This window comes from Protopterus annectens, chromosome 3.part1 (genome assembly GCF_019279795.1).
Source record: "Protopterus annectens isolate FY-2018-M chromosome 3.part1, PAN1.0, whole genome shotgun sequence".
In the NCBI taxonomy this organism is placed as follows: Eukaryota; Metazoa; Chordata; order Ceratodontiformes; family Protopteridae; genus Protopterus; species Protopterus annectens.
Window position 1 is genome coordinate 1873604665 of NC_056732.1, and position 22522 is coordinate 1873627186.

The window sequence follows — 22522 nt, forward strand, 5'->3', positions numbered from 1 at the left end:
GACATGCTGTAGGTGGATTGGACACTCTAAATTGGCCCTAGGTGTGAGTGTGTGTGTGTGTGTGCCTTCTGTGGAAGGTTGGGTGCCGGGCTGGCAACTCGACACTGTAAAACTCCACTGCCAATCATGAGCGGACATGTGATCCACTGTGGCGACCCCTAACCGGGAAAAGCCGAAAGAAGAAGAAGATACTGGATCTAACGGGAAACAACTAAAGTGAGACGGAATAAGAGTCTTTATCTGTTAATTATCCAGAACTGTGCTGAACAAGTGCCAGCCTCTCCTTTATGGGCCCAGTCTTTTGTACATTCACAAAACATACGCTGCAAGTACGGTAGTTCGGTTAATAATGCTTTATTAGATGTTAATATCTGAATACTGTCTTCATTAACAATTCCAATAAACAATAACAGTCTGTAGAAATTCTGGATGGCTGGATAACAATAATAGTGCTAACAGATATAGCCAAAGTTTCTGCACATATATTCTGATTCTCCTGAATAATATCAACTGAAACAGTCGTTTCCTCCTGAATAGTCTGAATATTTGACCTAATTTCTGTACTCAGGCTCAAGTCTCTGCACTGCAAAAGACCCTTTTTGCATATCAGTCCAAAAGCTAATTCACAGTATGGAATGCTGGATATGTTATCTTTTCTGTATGTCAATCCAAGCAAAACTAACTGACTTCTCTGACTGTGTCTGAAGTATTTCTTAATAATACCAAAACCCTGTTCTGCATTCCTCTTTAGTTTAGCCTTGGTTCCCAAGCCTTGTAGCATACAAACAAGACGTGTTTGTACTGAAATGTACAGCACATTCTGTTCTTATCAATGTTCCTGACTGAAGGTTATTTTCAGTAATTTATTGAAACTTTATGTAAACTGTCAAGCCTGCATTAATATGGCTGCATTTCTAGACTTATGCAAAGATAATACTGTATTTTCAATGATGGCTAACCTAACATATATGTGTATGTGGATGCAGAGGTAGCGTTGTCACCTCACAGCAAGGGGTTCTCCAGTTCGATTCTCGGCTGGGGTGCCTTCTTTGCAGAGTCTGCATGTCGTCCCTGCATTCATGTGGGTTTCCTCTGGGTGCTCTGATTTCCTCCCATGTTACAAAGACATGCGTCTGGAGTGTTTCTCCCTGGGCCTCCACTGAAAATTGGCTTTGCTCCAAGTTGGACTTTCCTGGTTAACAAATGTTAAAAAAAAAAAAAAAAAAAAAAAAAAATATATATATATAGATAGATAGATATAAATACATACACATTATTTTTTATCTCCACAGGGTACATTTCCTTTGCACCGGACCACGGTCTCGCTAGTACTTTAGCATTTTTGATTAATGAGTCATGACTGGTTCACAGTATCCAAGCAGATGTAGTATATCCACTCAGCTCCAGAGTCTTTTTTAATTGTTATTTATTCTTTATTACCTGGGTAGAGCACTGATGGTGGCATTTTTAATGAGCAGCTCAGGCAGATACAGTGGGTACAATAAAATGAATGCAATGAAGTGAAACGTAGATTGTTAGAAGGCAGTTCTGTGTTACTACTACTCTGATATACAGAGTGAGTACAGTAAGACTAATTGCCATTTTTATATTTGCAAAATGTACAGTTAGAGGTGCAGAAAGGGACAAGGCAGAAAATGGGAGAAAGGAAACGGGGAACCCATGATTTTGCCCAGACCTCCTACAATCTCTGATGCTTTATGAAAAGAGACAGTGAGCTATAATTATCAAATAATGACCTTCATTACACTAACAGACTTCAATTTCAGAGCATTCAGGTTTATTTATATACTCTTGTTGTTTTTGTCTGCATTCCAGTAATGAAATGTAAAAAGTGTCTGATTTGTGTCCTTTGTCCCTTACGTTGGTACTGACAAGTTGAGAGCAGGTTTTCAGAAAGTATGAAACTAAGGTGAGTAAAATGCAGCAGAAGCCAAAGGTCAAATCAGAGGCTTGTGAAAGCACCGTTAAAAAAAGAAAAACACAGAAGCATTTCATCGTTACATAAAGTTTTGCATGAAATAAAGTTCAATTCATGATATAACAGAATTACTATGCAAAGATAATTATATGTATGTGACAGCAAGAAAGCATTTTAAAATGTTTATTTTACTAGACACAGTAGGAAAACCATTTGTAAGACTCATTGCAGCCTATTCAATAACATTTGTTCTGAGGGCTCTCAAAGTTAGCATTTTTTTCAGGTCTTCCATTCAAAGTGTATGGAACTATATTCTGTCAATTTACAGATGGGTGGCTTATTCTCGTGAACAGTGCTCTCACAATATATTGTGAGACACATTTATCTTTCCAAGGGAAAACATCTCATGAGGATGTCTGCCCCCATGAAGGCATTCAGGCCTAAAAAATATAAAATTAGTAATGACTATTTATTTTGCTGTAGGCAGGTTTGCATAATCTAAAACTACAAGAAAACATTAAATATATATGTTTTTTTTTTCACTTTTTTCATGTACCGGTCCTTTAAAGTAGAGGGGAATGAACAGACGAATCAACCAGGCAGTCCTTATCTGAAAATCAGAACCTGTGTTTCTGTGAACAGTGGTAAATGATGCTATAGTGATTCTCAGAGGAACCTACTATGTAGGTATACCTTAGCTGTGAGAAAGGACAGAGTACCTTGCCTTTTATACTGTATACAAAGTGAGCAGGACTAGTCTTACATTTCATGTTAGACCTCTTAGATCTGTGTTGTACTAAGCCATAAGTATACTTATTTGGCAGAGCACCTGAAAAAGAACTGCAGATCTATTAAAATCATGTTCCAGTGTACACAGTATGCAACAATAAGAAACACAAGAGACTAAATGAAAATGCGTGTATGGAGCCTGGTTTGTTCTGCAGCTTAAAAAGCAAAGATTCATAGTAAACTGGTCTTCCTAACAGAGGTGAGTGAATACATTGTGGCTGTACCAGCCTGTCTCATGAAATATTTAAATAAGCCCCGCATTCTTCCAGGTTTCTTGCTACTTATAAATATTAATCATTGATGTGGGGACACATTTCCCAGGTGCACAGGACATGGTGAATAGGAAATTATTTGGTGTTACTTATTTGAAAGTCAGCGAAGGTATCTGTTTTTGTGCAGAAGACTGTAGTAACACTTTAACTCCCCGAGTCCCTTAACAGTAATATTTGTGGGACTGAAGTCTGAGTTGGAGGACCATGAAGTTGGAGGTAAGCATTTTTTTGTTGCTGGGCAAGCTTACTTTCTGTGGACTGATGGATTTTTTTTTTCTAATTTCGTAATATGAGAGGCAGTAGGTCTCATATTTGCAAGTGGTGTAGTTTAGTCTGATTGGGGTGGGGGCAGGTGTAGGGGAGATTGGAGCTGTATGTAAGGAATTCTGAGCCACAAAACGTTGCAGATGGAATCAGTTCATGGGTAGTAAATATGCTTTGTAATTCTAATCATGTGTTGTATGTTTTGTTTTCATGTGCAGCTGAATCCCCACCATATAAATAGATGGGGACAGAATCAGGCTTGTGTTAAGCTGGAAATAAAAAAAAAAAAATGCAGATGTCACAGGGCATGTGCTGAAAACTGTTGTTCTGTGCTTAATTAGATAATCTGTATGATTTAAATAAGAATTTCAGAGTGGCATAGAACCAAGTGTTTGGGAATGTCAAATGTTTGGCATGGCATTAATAATTTAGTATCACCAATTAATAATGCATAGTGCTTTGAAGAGTGTATTTAGCATTGATTTCATTGTGCAATTAATTTTGAATTAAGAATGTCATAAAGAACTGCTATGTAGCCATTGATAACTTCTGATGTGCATAGATAAGATTTTACATTGTAGTTTACTTATACCTCTCAACACTTAGCACAAGAAATTAGGACAAAGCCAAAAATAAGAGGAAACAAAAAACGGACAGATTTTAAATATTGCTCTTATAAACTTAGAACGTTGCTAGAATAAAAGGTTTTGAGTTAGCATGTATTTTCTGAAGGATGCTTTGTTGAATGTCTGACATGGCTTAGTGGTAAATCAGTTTGGCTATGGTGTGCAGGGTACTGGGTTCGAGTCTTGTAGAGGTTATTTATTTGTACCTGTCATGGCTTAGTGGTATATCGGTTTGTCTAGGGTGTGCAGGGTCCTTGGTTTGATCCTTGCCAGAGTTGTTTAATTTCACCCCCTAAAGGGCCCATATCTATACAGGAAGAATGCAGAGTCCCTGTAATCACAACTACGCAGGTAAAAGCTGCACTCTCTAAAGCCAAAAACACAGCATCCATGGGACCGGACAACATCCCAGGCTGCGTTTTACATGAACTTCAGAACAAACTGGATCCCCACTTAAGCACCGTGTTCAATAATAGCCTCGCATCATTGTGCCCACTGAGTGGCACACAGCAACAGCTATCCCACTCCACAAAGGGGGAGCCACCACTGATCCTGGGAACTATCGACCTAAAGGATACCCACACCTCCAGGTTGGTGGCAACGCACGAAGCTTCGGAAACCATCCAGGTGCAACTAACCATAGGCAAAACTGCTCTACAAATTGTAGCATACTACAGGCCACCCTCTCAAACTCAGGAACCCCACACAGCCTTCCTGAAGACACTGGAGGGTATAAATGTATCTCCAAACACCATCATATTGGGTGACTTCAACTACCCGAATATAGACTGGGAACATTACTCAAGCCCTAACTTTCTAGCCCAATGGTTCCTGGAGTTCATAAATTCAAATGCCATGGAACAGCTAGTCACTGTTCCCATGAGAGGAGAAAATATACTAGATCTCATTGTCACAAACATGGGGACAAAATGCTCCACACCGAAGTATATCCCTCATTGGTGAGATCTGATCATAAACTAATCTCACTGGAAATCCACATCCCCCCACCCCAAACAAAAAGACCATAGTGAAGAACTTCTCTAAAGCAAACTTCACACTACTCAAGACTGGTGTGGTATCCTTCAAGGCCCCTGAGCCAGTGGAAACCACAACCCAAGCTGCGGAAGCCCTTACAAATGCCTTCTATGAACACCTCCAGGACTGCATGGATCAGGCAATCCCAAATAAAACCAAGACTCTTTCCACAAAGGGCAAACGTCCAGTCTGGTGGACCCCAGCCATTAACAAACTTTACAATAAGAGGAGAAAGCTATTACATGATAGAACAAAATCCATAAAAGGGAAGTCACCCTGATCATTATTAGTAAAAAATACGAGCACTCATAAAATCAACTAAGGCCAATTTTGAGAGAAAAATTGCCATGGATTCAAAGGACAATCATAAGGCCTTTTTCAGCTATGTTAGGAACCTGGGTGGAAACTCCCAGATATGCTCAGAATTAGTCCAAAATGATACAAAAATCACTGAACCCACAGACATTGCCAACATACTGGCAGACAGGTTCAGTGCAAACTTCACCCCCCCCCTAAAGGAGAGATAACTATCCCAGCCGAGTGTAGCCTCCCGGACATCTCAAATGCGCAGGTGAAAGCTGCTCTCTCTAAAGCTAAAAACACAGCATCAATGGGACCGGATGGTGTCCCCGGCTGTGTGCTACACGAGCTAAATGAGGAATTAAACCTGCACATAAGGCAGCTGTTTAATCTCAGCCTTACCACAGGATACGTGCCCAAGGAGTGGCGACGGCAACTGTTGTCCCACTCCACAAAGGCGGCCTCTACGGACCCTGGTAATTACCGCCCCATAAGCTTAACAAGTCTAGTCTGCAAAGCTATGGAGAGGATCATAATGGAGCTCATAAACAAAGATATAGGGGACTTGCAGACATTGGACCCGACCCAGTTTGGCTTTGTCAAGGGAAGATCATGCCTTTTGAACTTGGTCGACTTCTTGAAACAGTCACCAAGGCCATTGATGAGGAAAGGCAGTCCATACAGCCTACCTTGACCTTGCAAAGGCTTTCGACACAATACCCCACTCGGGTATTGTAGAAAAACTTACCAGCTTAAATGTAAACCCATATGTCACAAGATGGGTTGCAAACTGGCTTAAGGACAGAACCCACAGGGTTAGAGTTGCTGGCGCTGTGTCAGACTCCAAGCCGGTCACAAGTGGTGTCCCACAGGGCTCGGTCCTTGGCCCCCTATTGCTTGGCATCTACTTCTCAGAAGTACAGGCCAACATAGGAGGACTTTGGCTGACAAAGTTTGCAGACGACTGCAAACTGGGCCATAGTGGAAAGTGCATCAGACACGGATATCCTTCAGAAGGGACTCACGGAAACAGATAGCTGGTGCCAGAGCCATGGCCTGAAGTTAAACGCCAAAAATGTATAGTCATACCCTTCGGGAAAAACAAGGTAACCCCAAGCTACCATATAGGTGGCAATCCACTAAGCACAGAAGAGGTTATCAGGGACCTGGGGACCCAGGTTGACAGTGGCCTTTCTTTTGACACTCACATTGCTAAAGTGGTTAGAAAGACCTTCTACATTGCCCACCTGATCATGAAGGGATTCACATCCAGATCTAGTGAGGTTATTGTTCCCCTGTACTCTTCACTTATCAGACCAATGATCGAGTACAATGCCCCATTCGGGATGTATCTCACCCGACATCTGCAGCAATTGGAGAGACCCCAAAAGTTCCTCACCAAAAGGATAAAGGGACTCCAAAATCTGTCATATGCTGCCAGATTGAAGAAACTCCAGCTCTATTCAGTCGCATACCGTCTGCTCAGAGGTGACATGTGCCTGACATACAAGGCCATGTCCAACCGCGAATTAATGGACATGCTCCACCTCAAAAAATCCAAATCCACCAAAACCACTAGAGCAAGCGACTTAAACCTTAGCACGGATATAAATAGGACGTGCTGGAGGGATAGATTTATCACTCAGAGACTCCCTATGCTGTGGAATAAAATCCCGGTCCATGTGAGGCAGAGCACCTCGCTGACTTTGTTCAAGAGAAATCTAGACCTGTGGATGGGAGATCGTAGGTTTACCCCGGGAATCATCTCTGTGTCACTGCTGGACAGAGGCACAACAAACTAATGGGCACAGTATTTTTTCATATAAGGGGTGGCGTAAGCCACAAAAATTTGGGCTAGGCTTATAAATGCCTTAGGGCAGATAGCCTAGTATAAACCTATGAACCTATGAACCTATTAGCCTGATGAGCGTGGTCTGCAAGGCCATGGAACTCATAAACAAAGACATTGGTAACCTCCAAGCTATGGATCCCACCCAGTTCGGGTTTGTAAAAGCAGAACATGCCTCCTGAACCTGATCGACTTCTTTGAGGCAGTCACCAAAGCCGTAGACGAGGGTAAGATGGTTCACACAGCCTGTCTTGACCTCGCCAAGGCTTTCGACACCATCCCCTATTCTGGAATTATAGCTAAACTCACTAAACTAGGTATAAATCCCTATGTCACAAGATGGGTTGCCAACTGGCTCACTGACAGAACCCACACTGTAAAAGTTGCAGACTCCAAATCTGACCCCAAAGCAGTGACAAGTGGAGTACCACAGGGTTCCGTCCTGGGACCTCTCCTGTTTGGTATCTACTTCTCTGAAGTACAGGCTAACACAGAAGGCCTCTGGCTAACAAAGTTCACAGATGACTGCAAACTAGGAGCCATAGTCAAGTCCCCAAATCATGTGGACATCCTACAGAAGGGCCTCACTGAGACAGATGCCTGTTACCTCAAGCTCAATGCCAAAAAGTGCAGTGTCATCCCCTTTGGTAAAAACTCTGTACCCATGAACTACCACATAGGCAGCAATCTACTTAATACCGAATGTGTGATAAGAGACCTTGGGACCCAGGTTGACAGTAGTCTCTCCTTTGATAGTCACATCGCCACAGTGGTCAGAAAGTCCTTCTACGTGGCACACCTCATCATAAAAGGGTTCTCATCCAGGAAAAAAGAGGTCATTGTTCCCCTCTACTCGACAGTTATTAGACCCATTATAGAGTACAACGCCCCTTTTGGAATGTACCTCACAAGACATCTGCAGCAGCTGGAAAGGCCACAGATGTACCTCACAAAGAGGATTACTGGCCTCAAACAAATGCCCTACACTGACCACCTCAAAAACTACAGCTTTACTCCATAGCATATCGCCTAATCCGAGGTGATCTCTGCCTAACATATAAAGCTATGTCATACTCGGAGCTGTTGGACATGCTACACCTACAGAAATCCCAATCCCTCCGAACTACATGCTCTGGGGACCTAAACCTTGTCACCACAATAAACAGGACATGCTGGAGTCCCAGAGACTTCCCATACTCTGGAACAGGCTACCCATCTATGTCAAGCAAAGATCTTCATTAGCACTCTTCAAGAAGAATCTTGATGAGTGGATGGGAAATAGTAAATATACACAGGGGATCACTTCTGTGTCTCTGCTTGACAGTGGCACAGGAAAATAACTTTCTTGGGTGGCGTAAGCCAGGGAACCTTGTTAGCTAGGCATACGTAGGCCTTTGGGCCAATAGCCTAGTACCTACCTGTGAACCTATATGAAATCTGAAACTCAAACGTCTGTCATTATTTAGTGACTTCATTTCTAAATGTTATGAGGAACAGACCAAAAATACGAGGCAAAAATCTGGAAATTCTGCGAAAATATGGACAGTTGAGAGTTATTTCCAGTAAAGGAGAAGTAATACAAGATTATTTTAAGATAATAGATAAAAGCAGTATTTGACACTATAATAATTATTCTAAGTGGAGACCAATAACTGCAAAATATTTTAAAAATAGTTTATTTATAATTGAGTGTGAAGTAGACTTTTGTTTTTGTATAAAAAGAATGTCGGTATGCATAAAGATGTTTCTTGGCTTTAAACATGATCTTTATGGGTAGAAAGGGGGTCCCATAATAGTTTATTAGGGAGTGTTGACCAGCTCCTTCTTGCATAGCTTAGATGCATAGTTCCTGATTCTATCGATGCATTGTTAATGAAGGGAGAAAAAAAGATGGAATTGATGAAATGCATTTATTTATTTTAGTTTGTTCACTGGGTTATTACACTGATCACTGTAGACCATTTGCAGGCACAGCCAGAGTAAAGAGATTCACAAACAAACTTGGAATACACTTTCTCGCTCTGTTAGAACCATTACTGACTTGGCTCAATTCAAAAAACTGCTCAAAAGTTACTTAGCAGACTCATGACTATGCTCATGTAACAGTCCAGGCTAACTTGGAACAGCTATAATCTCTTTCCCTTACTCATAAAACTATCATTTAGACTTGTCACTATCGCACAAACACTTTCTCCCTCCTATCCTTTGAATAAGTAACTTTCTTTTCCATTTCTGACCTCTTTTCTTCCCCACTTTACCTTTCTCTCCTCCTCACCCTGTAATTTACTGTTACGTACCTCTTTTACCGAACAGAAAGTGTATACCGTATAATGTCTGCTTTTCTAGTTTTTTTATAACTAATATTATAACATTCCTCTGCTAGTGTAAGTCGTGTAAAAATAAACACCATTGGAGTGGTATTTCTCTAAATATTGAGCAACTGTATTGTCGAAAAAACAGTTAAAACACAGTCACCTATCTACATATTTAGGTATTACAAAAGTAGTGTCATTTTTATGTATGTTTTTATGTATTACGTTTTATGTCTTATGCATTACTTTTTAAGTATCATTTTACTATGCTGGAGCTTTTCTCCCGGTGCCTCCACTGAAAATGGGCTCTGCCCAGTCGGACTTTCCCAGTTAACAAATTTAAAATAAATAAAAAATGAACAAATTCAGAAACACAGAGTATTCACATAAGGTAGATAATCCTATAGACAATATTTCTGTGAGGGGCTCACTATAACAGTAGCTATAAGACATAATTTCTGTATTTTCAAAAGTTACGTCTTCCTCCATTCCTTTACTTTTGGTATCCTAGCGCACACATAAAATGAGATAACTAGAAAGCCTCATCAGATCCTGCATATAGTAAGGTCTGAAGACAGCAGAAGTTTTTTTTCCTGTATACTGATTTGCTATACATATACTGTTTTGTTTTTGATGTGAAAAACGTTATTTTGTAAGGAACTGATCCATTGAACTGTATAGGAGTATGGGGAAAGTGCTTTACACTCTGCATTTAAACTCTTTTGTTGACTATAGACATCCTTTACACAAGTGTGGGGGGGGGGGGGTTTATTAACCATTATATAACATTTGAATGTGACGTAGTGAGAATGTCAATATTTGAGCTACAAATAACTATTGAAGACTTTAGGACCTATTTGAAGTTGGATTATATATTCCCCTATTGTACTTAAACAGAAACATGACATGATTTATATAGGAATTTAAAGGTGATACTGTTTTGGATTACACACCCATACCTCTAGGTGGATAATTGCTGCTGGTTATAGGTTGTTGGTCAATATTATATTATATATACTATATCTCAAACTTATTTCTACATCTGACTCTCACTATGTATACCGTATTGCTCACCAACCTTCTGATATTATATCTAACCCTATTATTTCAGCTCACTGCACCCCATGCACCATTACCCTGTTTCCATAAACAAGCCACCAACCCACTTCCAAATGATCACTCTTACTCTAACAATGTCATCACCATCTCTCCCCCTCTTTTAGCCTCTAACATCCAACTCCCACAAATAAAAATACCTCCTTCTTACCCCCATCTTCAAAAAACAAAACAAAACTTATTAGATACTACCCACTCACATCAAAAACTAAAAGCTTCTCCACTACAATACTAACAGCAGGTGACATACACCCAAATCCAGGTCCAAACTCTAACCTTACCTCTATCCCAAACACCCCTCTCACCCCAGCCCACCAAACTGCACCTCAAAAACAAATCTCCTTCTATTCTGTTAATACCCGAAGCATCCTCAACAAAGTTAGTCTGTTTCATGCATGGATAGCATATCATACCGCTGATGTCATCGCAGTAACAGAAACCTGGCTTAAACCCCACAACCTAGATAATGATATTCTCCCCCCTGGCTGTAACATTATTCGCCTTGACCGTAACAACAAAAAGAGCGGGGGAGTTGCCATAGTCTGTTCCAACAATCTTACTATTTCTCACATTAACCATTCTATGCCATCTTTCTCCCCAGCAGAAACATTGTCAGTTAACCTAAAACTAAACAATTATGCCACAATTACTATAGTAGCTACCTACATCCCTCCAGGGGACAAAATTCCATTACTGGAAAACATTCTCTCTTATCTCTCCTTAAACATCCCAAATGAAACAATCCTCCTTGGTGACGTAAATATTAATTGGCTAACCCTAAATAACCCAGGTTCCCCATATAATATAAATTTATATGGATTTACCCAGCTCATTACTAAGCCAACACATTTTAACAACACCCACACCACAAATACCCTCATTGATTGGATACTTGTCTCAGCTCCTTCTAAATATCATAGTCCAGAAACCCTTGCCAATACTCTGAGTGACCACTCACCCATAAAGGTGCTAAGATACTCAACCCACCTCTCTAAACCACACAGATATATTACTAGATATAATCTCTCCAACTTCAGCCCCGAAACATTCAACGCTCTCCTATCTAGAGTATGCTGGGTCTTCTTCACACAGCTCCCCCCTAGATGAAGCTGTCATTGCTTTCAACTCTACTTTTCTGGATATCGTAAACTCAATAAAGACAAGAAAGAATTCTATTCCAACCCCCCTTCTACTCTAAAATCTAACCCCAAAAAATTCTGGAATGCTATCAATCAAATACTTTATCCTGGAAATCCTACCTCACCAAACCCTACCCAGAAAAGACACCAGAAGAAACTGCTAACACCTTCAATTCTTACTTTGTCGAATCAATATCCAAACGCTTTAACTCCAATAGCTCCACTACAACTAACCCCATTAACCAAGCTTCCTCCTCAACAACTACCCCTCCCAAAATCTTCTCCCTGAAGCCCATCTCTACAACTTACATTTGAACCCTGCTCTCCAAACTAAAACCATGCTCAGTATCTGCTGATAACATCCCATCATACTTTCTTTAGACAGCTGCCCACTCACTTGCCCTTCCCATCTCTATCATCATAAACCACTCAGTCTCTGAATCCAAAGTACCATCCATCTGGAAACATTTCTACACCCTACCTATCCACAAAGGTGGTAACTCCACTGAAATCTGTAACTTTAGACCTGTTGCCATCCTCTCTCCTCTGTCAAAAGTTCTTGAAAAGTGCATATATACTCAAGTCATGGATCATCTGTCTCAGGAAAACCTACTTACCCCAACACAACATGGTTTCTGACCAAAGCATAGCACATACACTGCACTTCTATCCTTTCTCAGTGCTATCACCCTGGCCAGAGATGACCATAAACTTATCTCCTGTCTCTTCCTCGATCTCTCAAAGGCCTTTGATACTGTTTCTCACTCTCTACTACTAAACAAACTGTCTAACCTTAACTTCTCACCTGATACAGTGGCTTGGTTTGTAAGCTACCTTAAAGATAGATTTCAATCAGTAAAATGGGACACTGCTTTATCTACTCCCCTTCCAATACAAATGGGAGTCCCACAAGGATCCATTCTAGGGCCACTGCTTTTCAACATCTTCACAAACCTGCTCTGTACCTCCTGCCCACTTTCCTCTATTATCCAATACGCTGATGACTCTACAGTCATTACAATAGCAAACTCTCCCTCTGAACTCTTATCAGCTACCCAAACATCCTTTAACTCAGTTGAAACATGGCTCTCAAACAACAAACTCATCCTCAACCCTAACAAAACAAAACTCCTACTTTTCCTTCCCAAAACATCCAACCATATAAAATCCTCTTTTACTATCCAGTCACTCAATAACACTCCTATTGTAGTTGAATTTAGCTCAAAACTCCTTGGGATCACAATCGATGATCAACTAAAATTCGACCTCCACATAAACAACTGTATAAGGAATGCTCACCTTAAATTAGGCCTACTTTATAGAAATAAAAGATTTCTCACCCAGGAAGCTAGAATAACCCTCACTCATGCCTGCCTTCTTCCCTGCCTAACATATTGTTCACAAATCCTTAATAACCTAAACTCCTCGCTCCTCACTAGACTTGAGACCACATACCATAAAGTAGCTAGATTTGCAACTCAACTATCGTATAGATCTCACTACTGTCTCTCTCTAAGATATTTAAACTGGCTTGAGTTACCTCACCTGTTCCTTCTCTCCCAGCTCCAAACCATACATGCAATTCTCTTCCAACCATTTTTCTGTCCAGCCTTACACACCATCATCTCTCACTATGCTCCCACAAGAAGCCTCCGAAGCTCCTCCCAAGACCTCCTAAAAATCTATAAACCAATATCTAAAGCAGGGTGTAGCCTATACAGCTATCATACCTCTATCAAATGGAACAAACTTCCCTTTGAAATTCGAACACTCTCACATCCCAAACAATTTAAACTAACTTTAAAATAATATTTCAACAGGAAATGGATCTGCCAGTGCTCAAACCCACCTTGAAAACCCTCTACTTCTCTCCACTAATCAATAGCTTTTTCCCCTCTCTCTCAAACTTTTATTCCATCCTGATTGTTTTAATTGTAAATTTGACATTCTACTCCTATGTTGCTCTTCTATTCTAACTACTAATTTCAAAAAAAGTGCTCTGACTATTGTCTACCTGTTTTTTTTTCTCTACATTATTCTATATATAATACTTGTATTTATGACAAAATGTAATCTGTATATTCTCAAAAATTCTGTTGTAGCATGCTAGCTGATTGCCTTATTCCAACTGTATAATACCTGTTAATAATGACAAAATGTTATATCTATTTACTGGAGCTTTTCTCCCCGGGTCTCTGCGAAAAAGGGCTTCGCCTCAGTCAGACATTCCCAGTCAACAAATGTAAAATAAATAAATAAATACTGAGGTTTAAGGAGTGTAGTGGCCACCGTGATGGTTTGTGGCTTTATTGGTCCTGTAGCTTATGGTCAGTAGAGCTGCAGTTCTTTGTAACCTGGTAGTTGATAAGATGCTGTTTCGTTAATATTTTGTGTCAGGCATCTACTTTATGTGCTTCCTATGGTGGTGATGGTGCCACATTAACCCACTGTTGTTGGGAGCAGAGGATTGGCAGGGGCTAATGACACCCAGGTTATGCATATGTTAATACTATGTTGTTAACTGGGCCTTGTCTCTGAAAGTTTAATTTGAGATTCTTCCCCTGCTGCCATGCAGAGATCTGGGCAGGGGTCTGACATCTCAGGATGGCACTTACCCGCTGGTAAGTAGGAGGAGTAGTCATTGGTGAAAGAGGTCTGAAATCAGCTGGAGGACTCTTAGCACTTGTTGGAGCTTGTATGCATGTTATGAGTGAAGATGCAGAAGTGTACTAAGGAAGGGTGCCTCACACAACTGTAGTAGCTTCTTCCCATCAGATATGTTTGTATTACCTGCTGGGTTCAGTGATATTGTATTATTATACAAACCTGGATAATAACCTACAAAGATTAAATGAGAGTAGGGTTTGGAAGTTATTGTAGAAACCTCCCAGACAAAAGGGAGTATGGTTAGGGGTTAATGCAGAAATCTGGAGAAATTACGCACTCAGACTAAGGGTTAGTGGAGAGGGAATTTTTATCAACATCTGTGTCATAAAACCAAGTTAATTGTCTTGAATTAAAATAAACCCAAAACATGTCTGACTCCACTTTCTATCCTTTCCACAAACGGAACCAAAATAGACCCACCAGCCAAGCCAAACTGCTAGGTGTCACAATCAATGATAACCTAAGGTTTGACACCTACATCTTCCTCACCATCAAAAAGTCCACTCCAACCTTGTCACCCTTTACAGAATTAAACCTTACCTTACAGACGTCAGACCAGCCACTGCCCACACACATCTACTCTCCACCCTTCTCTACGGCTCTCTAGTATTTACAGACATTCATAAGTCTGGCCTAAATAATTTGGAATCATGCTACAATAAAATCGCCAAGTTTGCCACAGGCCACCCTTACAGAACCCACCACTGCTCTGTACTCTTCTTCTCTTTCGGCTGTTCCCGTTAGGGGTCGCCACAGCAGATCATCTATTTCCATTTCTTCCTGTCCTCTGCATCTTGCTCTGTCACACCAACCACCTGCATGTCCTCTCTCACGTCCATAAACCTTATCTTAGGCCTTCCTCTTTTCCCATTACCTAACAGCTTCATCCTTAGCATCCTTTTCCCAATATACCCAGCATCCCTCCTCAGCACATATCCAAACCAACGTAATCTTGCCTCTCTGGCTTTGTCTCCAAACTGTCCAACCTGGGCTGACCCTCTAATATACTTATTCCTAATCCTGTCCATCCTCGTCACACCCAGTGCAAATCTTAACATCTTTAACTCTGCCATATCCAACTCTGACTCCTGCCTTTTTGTCAATGGCACTGTCTCCAACCCATACAACATAGCTGGTCTCACTACTCTCTTGTAGACCTTCCCTTTCACTCTTACTGGTACCCGTCTGTCACAAATCACTCCTGTCACTCTTCTCCACCCATTCCACCCTGCCTGTACTCTCTTCTTCACCTCTCTTTCACACTCACCATTACTCTGAAATGTTGATCCCAAGTACTTAAACTCATCCACCTTCACCAAGTCTACACCCTGCATCCTCACCATTCCTCTATCCTCCCTCACATTCACACTCACATATTCTTTCTTAGTCCTGCTGACCTTCATTCCTCTCCTCTCTAGAGCATATCTCCACCTCTCCAGGGTCTCATCAACCTGGTCCCTACTCTCACTACAGATCACAATGTCAACTGCAAACATCGTAGTCCATGAGGCCTCCTGTCTGATCTCATCTGTCAACATGTCCATCACCATTGCAAATAAGAAAGGTCTCAGAGCTGATCCTTGATGTAATACCACCTCCACCTTAACTGGATCTGTCACTCCCACTGCAGACTTCACCACTGTCACACTACCCTCGTACATATCCTATACCACACTTACATACTTCTCTGCCACTCCTGACTTCCTCATACAATACCACAACTCCTCACTAGACACCCTATCATATGCTTTCTCCAAGTCCACAAAAACACAATGCAATTCCCTCTGACCTTCCCTATATTTCTCCATCAACCGTCTCAGAGCAAACATCGCATCTGTAGTGCTCTTTCCTGCATGAAACCATACTGCTGATCGCTAATCATCACCTCCCTTCCTAACCTAGCTTCCACTACTCTTTCCCATAACTTCAAGCTGTGACTGCACTCTACCAACTTAAATGGTTAGAACTACCAAACCTTCTAACATTTAACCAACTGTCCATAGCCCACAATATAAATCACAAACCTAACAACTGCCCAGCACTCACCAATCTAGTCCAACCCAACAGCAATCCTAGAGCTCTAAGACCTCAAATAAACAATTGTTAAAGATTACCCAAGCCCACAACACACAGGGTACCGCCCTTTTTTTCCCATAAAATTGCCAAACTGTGGAACACTCTTCCTCAACCTATGGCCAAAAACTCCAGCATTCGTGAGTTTAAAAACCTCCTTAAGGAACATCTAGCAAAACACTGGCTTTGCTCCTGCCATACTCCTGGTTAAGCTACCTACTACTCCCTTACATTACCCTAAACTAGCTAACCTACTACTCCCTTACATTACCCTAAACTAGCTAACCTACTACTCCCTTACATTACCCTAAACTAGCTAACCTACTACTCCTTACATTACCCTAAACTAGCTAACCTACTACTCCTTACATTACCCTAAACTAGCTAACCTACTACTCCCTTACATTACCCTAAACTAGCTAACCTACTACTCCCTTACATTACCCTAAACTAGCTAACCTACTACTCCCTTACATTACCCTAAACTAGCTAACCTACTACTCCTTACATTACCCTAAACTAGCTAACCTACTACTCCCTTACATTACCCTAAACTAGCTAACCTACTACTCCCTTACATTACCCTAAACTAGCTAACCTACTACCCCCTTACATTACCCTAAACTAGCTAACCTACTACCCCCTTACATTACCCTAAACTAGCTAACCTACTACTCCCTTACATTACCCTAAACTAGCTAACCTACTACTCCTTACATTACCCTAAACTAGCTAACCTACTACTCCCTTACATTACCCTAAACTAGCTAACCTACTACTCCTTACATTACCCTAAACTAGCTAACCTACTACTCCCTTACATTACCCTAAACTAGCTAACCTACTACTCCCTTACATTACCCTAAACTAGCTAACCTACTACCCCCTTACATTACCCTAAACTAGCTAACCTACTACCCCTTACATTACCCTAAACTAGCTAACCTACTACTCCTTACATTACCCTAAACTAGCTAACCTACTACTCCCTTACATTACCCTAAACTAGCTAACCTACTACTCCCTTACATTACCCTAAACTAGCTAACCTACTACTCCCTTACATTACCCTAAACTAGCTAACCTACTACCCCCTTACATTACCCTAAACTAGCTAACCTACTACCCTCTTACATTACCCTAAACTAGCTAACTTACTACCCCCTTACATTACCCTAAACTAGCTAACCTACTACTCCCTTACATTACCCTAAACTAGCTAACCTACTACTCCCTTACATTACCCTAAACTAGCTAACCTACTACCCCCTTACATTACCCTAAACTAGCTCATGCTCACAGCTACAACTATTAACTGCTGAAGGCTGTCTTGATTCTACACTCAGTTTCAGTTAGGAATGTACACACATATACTGATTTGTCTTTAACTGTTATGTAGACTGCATTCCTCTGTCTTGCAATTACTGTATCACATTGTTCTCACTATTAACTCACGCAGCCAGTTTTTATCTCTAACTGTGCCTTTTTTGTTAAATTTAATTATTTGCTGTTTATTGCTAAATAAATAATTTCTTTACTGACTTGCTTTGTACATTGTTGATTAATGCATGTTCAGTTTGATTGTTTAATACTGTCTGTTTGTACGTACGGAGCTTTTCTCCCCGGGCCTCCAATGAAAATGGGCCTCATGCCCAGTCGGACATTTCCCGGTAAACAAACAAACAAAAAATAAATAAACATTTTGGTACAAAGAGATATTCTGGTAGAGGGTTACTCTGGAAACCTAAGACAGTAACAAAGACAATGTGGAAATACGGGTAGAGGCTTATTTGCAAACCCCTTACGGTGACATATAAAGACAAAAGGGGCATATGAGTAGAGTATTGTATAGATTGTAGAATCTTGTTGCTGTGGCATCCATAGAGTAGAGAGTATTGCAAGCTTCTGAGGCAGTAATACAGACTTGAGAGGAGTGTGGGTAGACAGAACTTCCATACAAATATGGGGCAGAGGAAAGTACAGAATAAATTGCAGTACAGGTTGGTGTTTTATTGTAGAAACCAAAGGCTATGACATGCATTCTAAAGAGCTGTATGGGTAGGCTTCCTGTGAAACCACAGGCAGAGACACATGCACCAAAACAATGTAAAGGGGATACACAAACTGAATGAGAACATGGGTAAGTTAGGTTCGTAGGTACATACTAGGCTAAGGAGTCCCAGGTCCTTTATAAGCCTAGACTTGCATCTCAACCCAGTTGTGTCTGTATGCATCATGTTTGTTTATTAGGAGATGGTATGCTAGGAAGTTTCTAGAGGTTATGTGGGAGGGCTACATTAGTTTGGGTATTACTGTCTACCTCTGTCTATCAGAGACAAGGAGGCCAGACCCGGAGTGAATTTCTGATTTCCATCCATTTGTCAAAGTTATACTTAAAGTGGGTTAGGGATAGACTCTGTTTCACATGGATGCCTGTTCCAGAGAATGGGGATTCTCTGAGACACGTCTGTCTTTCCATCATGTTTTATTTATGTTACAAGCAAAATTTGCATTCCTTGATCTAGTGGTTCTGATGCTGTTCATTTTGTGGATGTGCAAAAGGTCCATCAGAGATAGATCCAAGGGTGCCTTGTATGCCAGGCATAGCTCACATCTCAGTAATCTAAGAAATTGAGTATAGTGACAGAGCTTTAAGATGATCCATATAGGGCAATATGTTTATAATCTTGGTTCACCTGATAAGGAACCCTTGTGGGTGTTCCAACTGTTGCATATGCCTGTTCAGGTACATGCCGAAGGGGGCATTATACTCTATGATGGGTCTGATGAGGGCTGAATGATGTGACAGTATTAGTTCCTTTGACCTGGATGCCATGCCCTTACTTATAAGTTAGGCGACAGAATGATTTTCATACTACCTTGGACACCTGGCCAAAGGCCAGATTACTATCTACAAATGTTCCCAAATCCCTGGTTACCATGTCAATTCTTTGGGGTGTCTTATTGATGGAGTAATTAGCCAGGGTGGCAGCTTTCCCATAAGGCACTATAATACATTTCCTGGCACTGAGTTTTAATCCGTGAATTTGGCACCAGTCATTTGTCTGTGTTAGACCTTGTAAGATGTTTATATTATGTTGAGAATCTATGATAGCTTCCAATTTTCAGTCATCTGTGAACTTGTCAGCCAAAGGACCTTGAAATTAGCCTTTACGAATGCGAAGTAGATGCCAAATAAGAACAATCCCAACATGGATCTCTGAAGTATCTGGCAGGCAGGTGACCAGTCTTTTAATGGACTTGGTCTCACCTAGGTCAGGGGTAGAAATATGGGGCAGTGATGCATGAAGGGTAAAATGAGTAGGGTTACAGAAGACTTTTGTTTTTGTTACTGCCCTAGACTTCATCATCAACAACCCCCTTTCCCATTTTTCTACATGGGATCAGGGTGTCATGTCAACTGTTGTCATCTATCTTCAGCCCTACTCTTCTACATTCTTCAGCAGTCATCCCTGACTGTCAAAGGTTTTCTATCACACATTCTATCCATCTCTTTGTTGGATGCCCTTGTTTGCTCTTGACTTCTTTTTGTCTGTCCCAATTTTCTTCATGAGAGTCTCATCTGCTTTCCTGCACATGTGCCCACACCACCATAATCTGTTCTCTCTGACCTTCTGTGTAATTGGAGCTACTTGGACTTTTGCTCTGAGTTCCTAATTTCTTTGTCTGTTCCACCGTGCGCATCCAGTTGCCCATCTCAGACACTTCATCACCTCTAGTTTCTACAACTGCTCTGTCTTTACTGCTCAGGTTTCTATACCATGTAGTAGTACTGGTCGCACCACTGTTTTGTACACCTTACTTTTCAGCTTCTTTGGCATTCTTCTGACGCACGCTACCAGTGGTGCTCTGTGCCAGTTGGCTGCAGCCAATGTGATTCTAGCTTTGACATCCTCATTTAAGCTTCCCTTCTCCTCAACCACACCTCTTAGTTACCTAAATCTATTAAACTTTTCTACTATTTTCCCTTCTATCTCAGTTCTGAGCTACTTCTGATTTCTCCATGTGGGGCCATTACAACTGTCTTATCTGTACTCCATTTCTTTCATCATCTCTGGCTTCTTTTCAGCTATGTGTCTCATTGTGCTACATCCTGATCTGAATCTTTACTTTATACTGCTCTGAGTATTTATCAGTCAGCCTGTCCAGAATTTTCATGCAGAGCGACAGGAGTTTAATACCTATGCAGTGCTCACAGCTGTGAATGTCCCCTTTATACTGGTTTTAGAACGCTTAATCTCCAGTCATGTGGGATATGCCATTCCCTCCATACTGCTATGAGTAGCATTTGGAGCCATTTCTCCTCACACTTGCCCAACATCTTGATCATGTTTGCCTTGACCTCATCTGATCCTGCTGCTTTCCCCTGACTTCATTTCCTTACGACTGTTCTTACTTCTTCTAGGGTAGGCTCCTTCTCTTCTTTCATTTTTGGCTGTATCTGGGCAGTACAGTTTCTTTAGTATTTTTTTCTTCATTCTGATGCTGGAAGTACTCCTTCCATCTGCCTTACATACAAATATTTCAAGCATGAGCATAAATGCCCTTGTAGCCTGACAATAAACCAAAACACTTGTTCCCACAATAAGTGTCCAGGCTGCTCTTAAAAAAACATCTAAACTAGTACTTGCTTTAGTATAATTTGGTAGTCTGCTCCATGCTCTCTCAGAGAACCAATTAGTACACTTCTCATTCCTATAGAACCTTCTACATAGGTTATCTGATGATTCTCTAGTACTTTTTGATAACCCCAAACATTCTCAGAGGTAGCTGTCTCTAAATGCCCTATATACCTAAATAAGCTCTCCTCTTAGATATCTGTAAGAGACAGTGTACAGGTTCAGATATTTTAGTCTTTCATAATAACTTAAATTTTCACATCCATGGATGCCCTTGGTATATTTCCACTGTACTCTTTCCAGTTTACTCATAACTGTATTAAATACTCACCTTTCAATTTACATCTCCCAAATCTCATATGCTTAGTTTTTGATGCATTTATCAGCATATCATTCCCAGTACCCAAATGGTCAATTTAGTCAAGTTATTTTGCGGACATACCTTATCTGTAGCACATGTAATCAGTTTACTCAATTTCAGGTCATTGGCATGTAGACTATAGAACACCTCAGATGACAAAGTTAGGTCTCAAAGATAAAATCTAAAAAGTAAGGACCTAGGACAGAGCCCTGTGGGACACCCTGACCGTAACTAAGAATTTCACCTGTCCAATTGCTGTATGATACTTGTCACTTCCTGTTTGTCATCCAGCTATCCATCTTATCAAGAGTACATTGATACCTAGTTGTTCTAATTTATTGATCAGTGTTTTTGTATGACCCTGCAAAATGCTGAAGTTAAATGTATATAAATCTCTTTACAGCACAGTTTTTTTAATCAAAGCTGTTATATTGTTATAGAGTATCATGTTATGGGTGGTAATAGAGCTATTTTCATTAAATGCATACTGAAATATGGTTTCACGTTCTAACCTATCCAATTCTGACAATAACTTATCCAATATTACCTTCTCCATTATTTTTCCACAAGATGAAAGTAGACTTAAGGCTCTATAAGACTCCCCTTTCCCTTAAAGACAAGTTTAATAAGCACGTTTCCAGTCTTGAGGAATCTCCCCATATTTGTATGACCTAGTGAATAATATATATAATGGTACTATAAGAGTGTTCTCAGCTCATTGTTACTAATTCTGTCTCCTGCATGTGCTTCATTTGGATCCAGTTTGCGCAGTACCTTTTCATTATAATCTAATTTGATTCCAGTTTCTTTGGTTACTTGGATGTCACTAGGGCAACCTATCACTCCCTTTATGGATTCAAACTGTTTCGCATAAGATACTGTAAAATATATCTATAATCTATCATGTCTGTGAATACATTTTAGAATCTGCACACAGTTTATCAGTTTGTGTATCTTTACACCTTCCACACCTTATGTATCTATAAAAATATTTCCTGTTATGCTCAATACATTTGGATTCATTTTCTTCAAATTTTTTTATCTTGCCTCACACAATGCTTAATTTCTTTGTCCAGCATGTTTATTTCAGTTAAGTTGTAGTTTGATCTCTCTTCAGTTTCTTATATTTTTTGTCTTTCA

At 40.6% G+C, this 22522-nt stretch overlaps 1 protein-coding gene across 1 annotated transcript in view; it reads left to right on the forward strand.

Moving 5' to 3' along the window:
* The first annotated feature begins 3080 nt into the window (after positions 1-3080).
* Positions 3081-22522, forward strand: part of LOC122798797 (zinc finger protein 320-like) — a 166384-nt gene continuing 146942 nt past the window's right edge. The window contains exon 1 of the mRNA XM_044067910.1: positions 3081-3216. Coding sequence (XP_043923845.1) covers positions 3205-3216 — 12 coding nt within the window. The 5' untranslated portion in view covers positions 3081-3204. The remainder of the gene's footprint in view (positions 3217-22522) is intronic.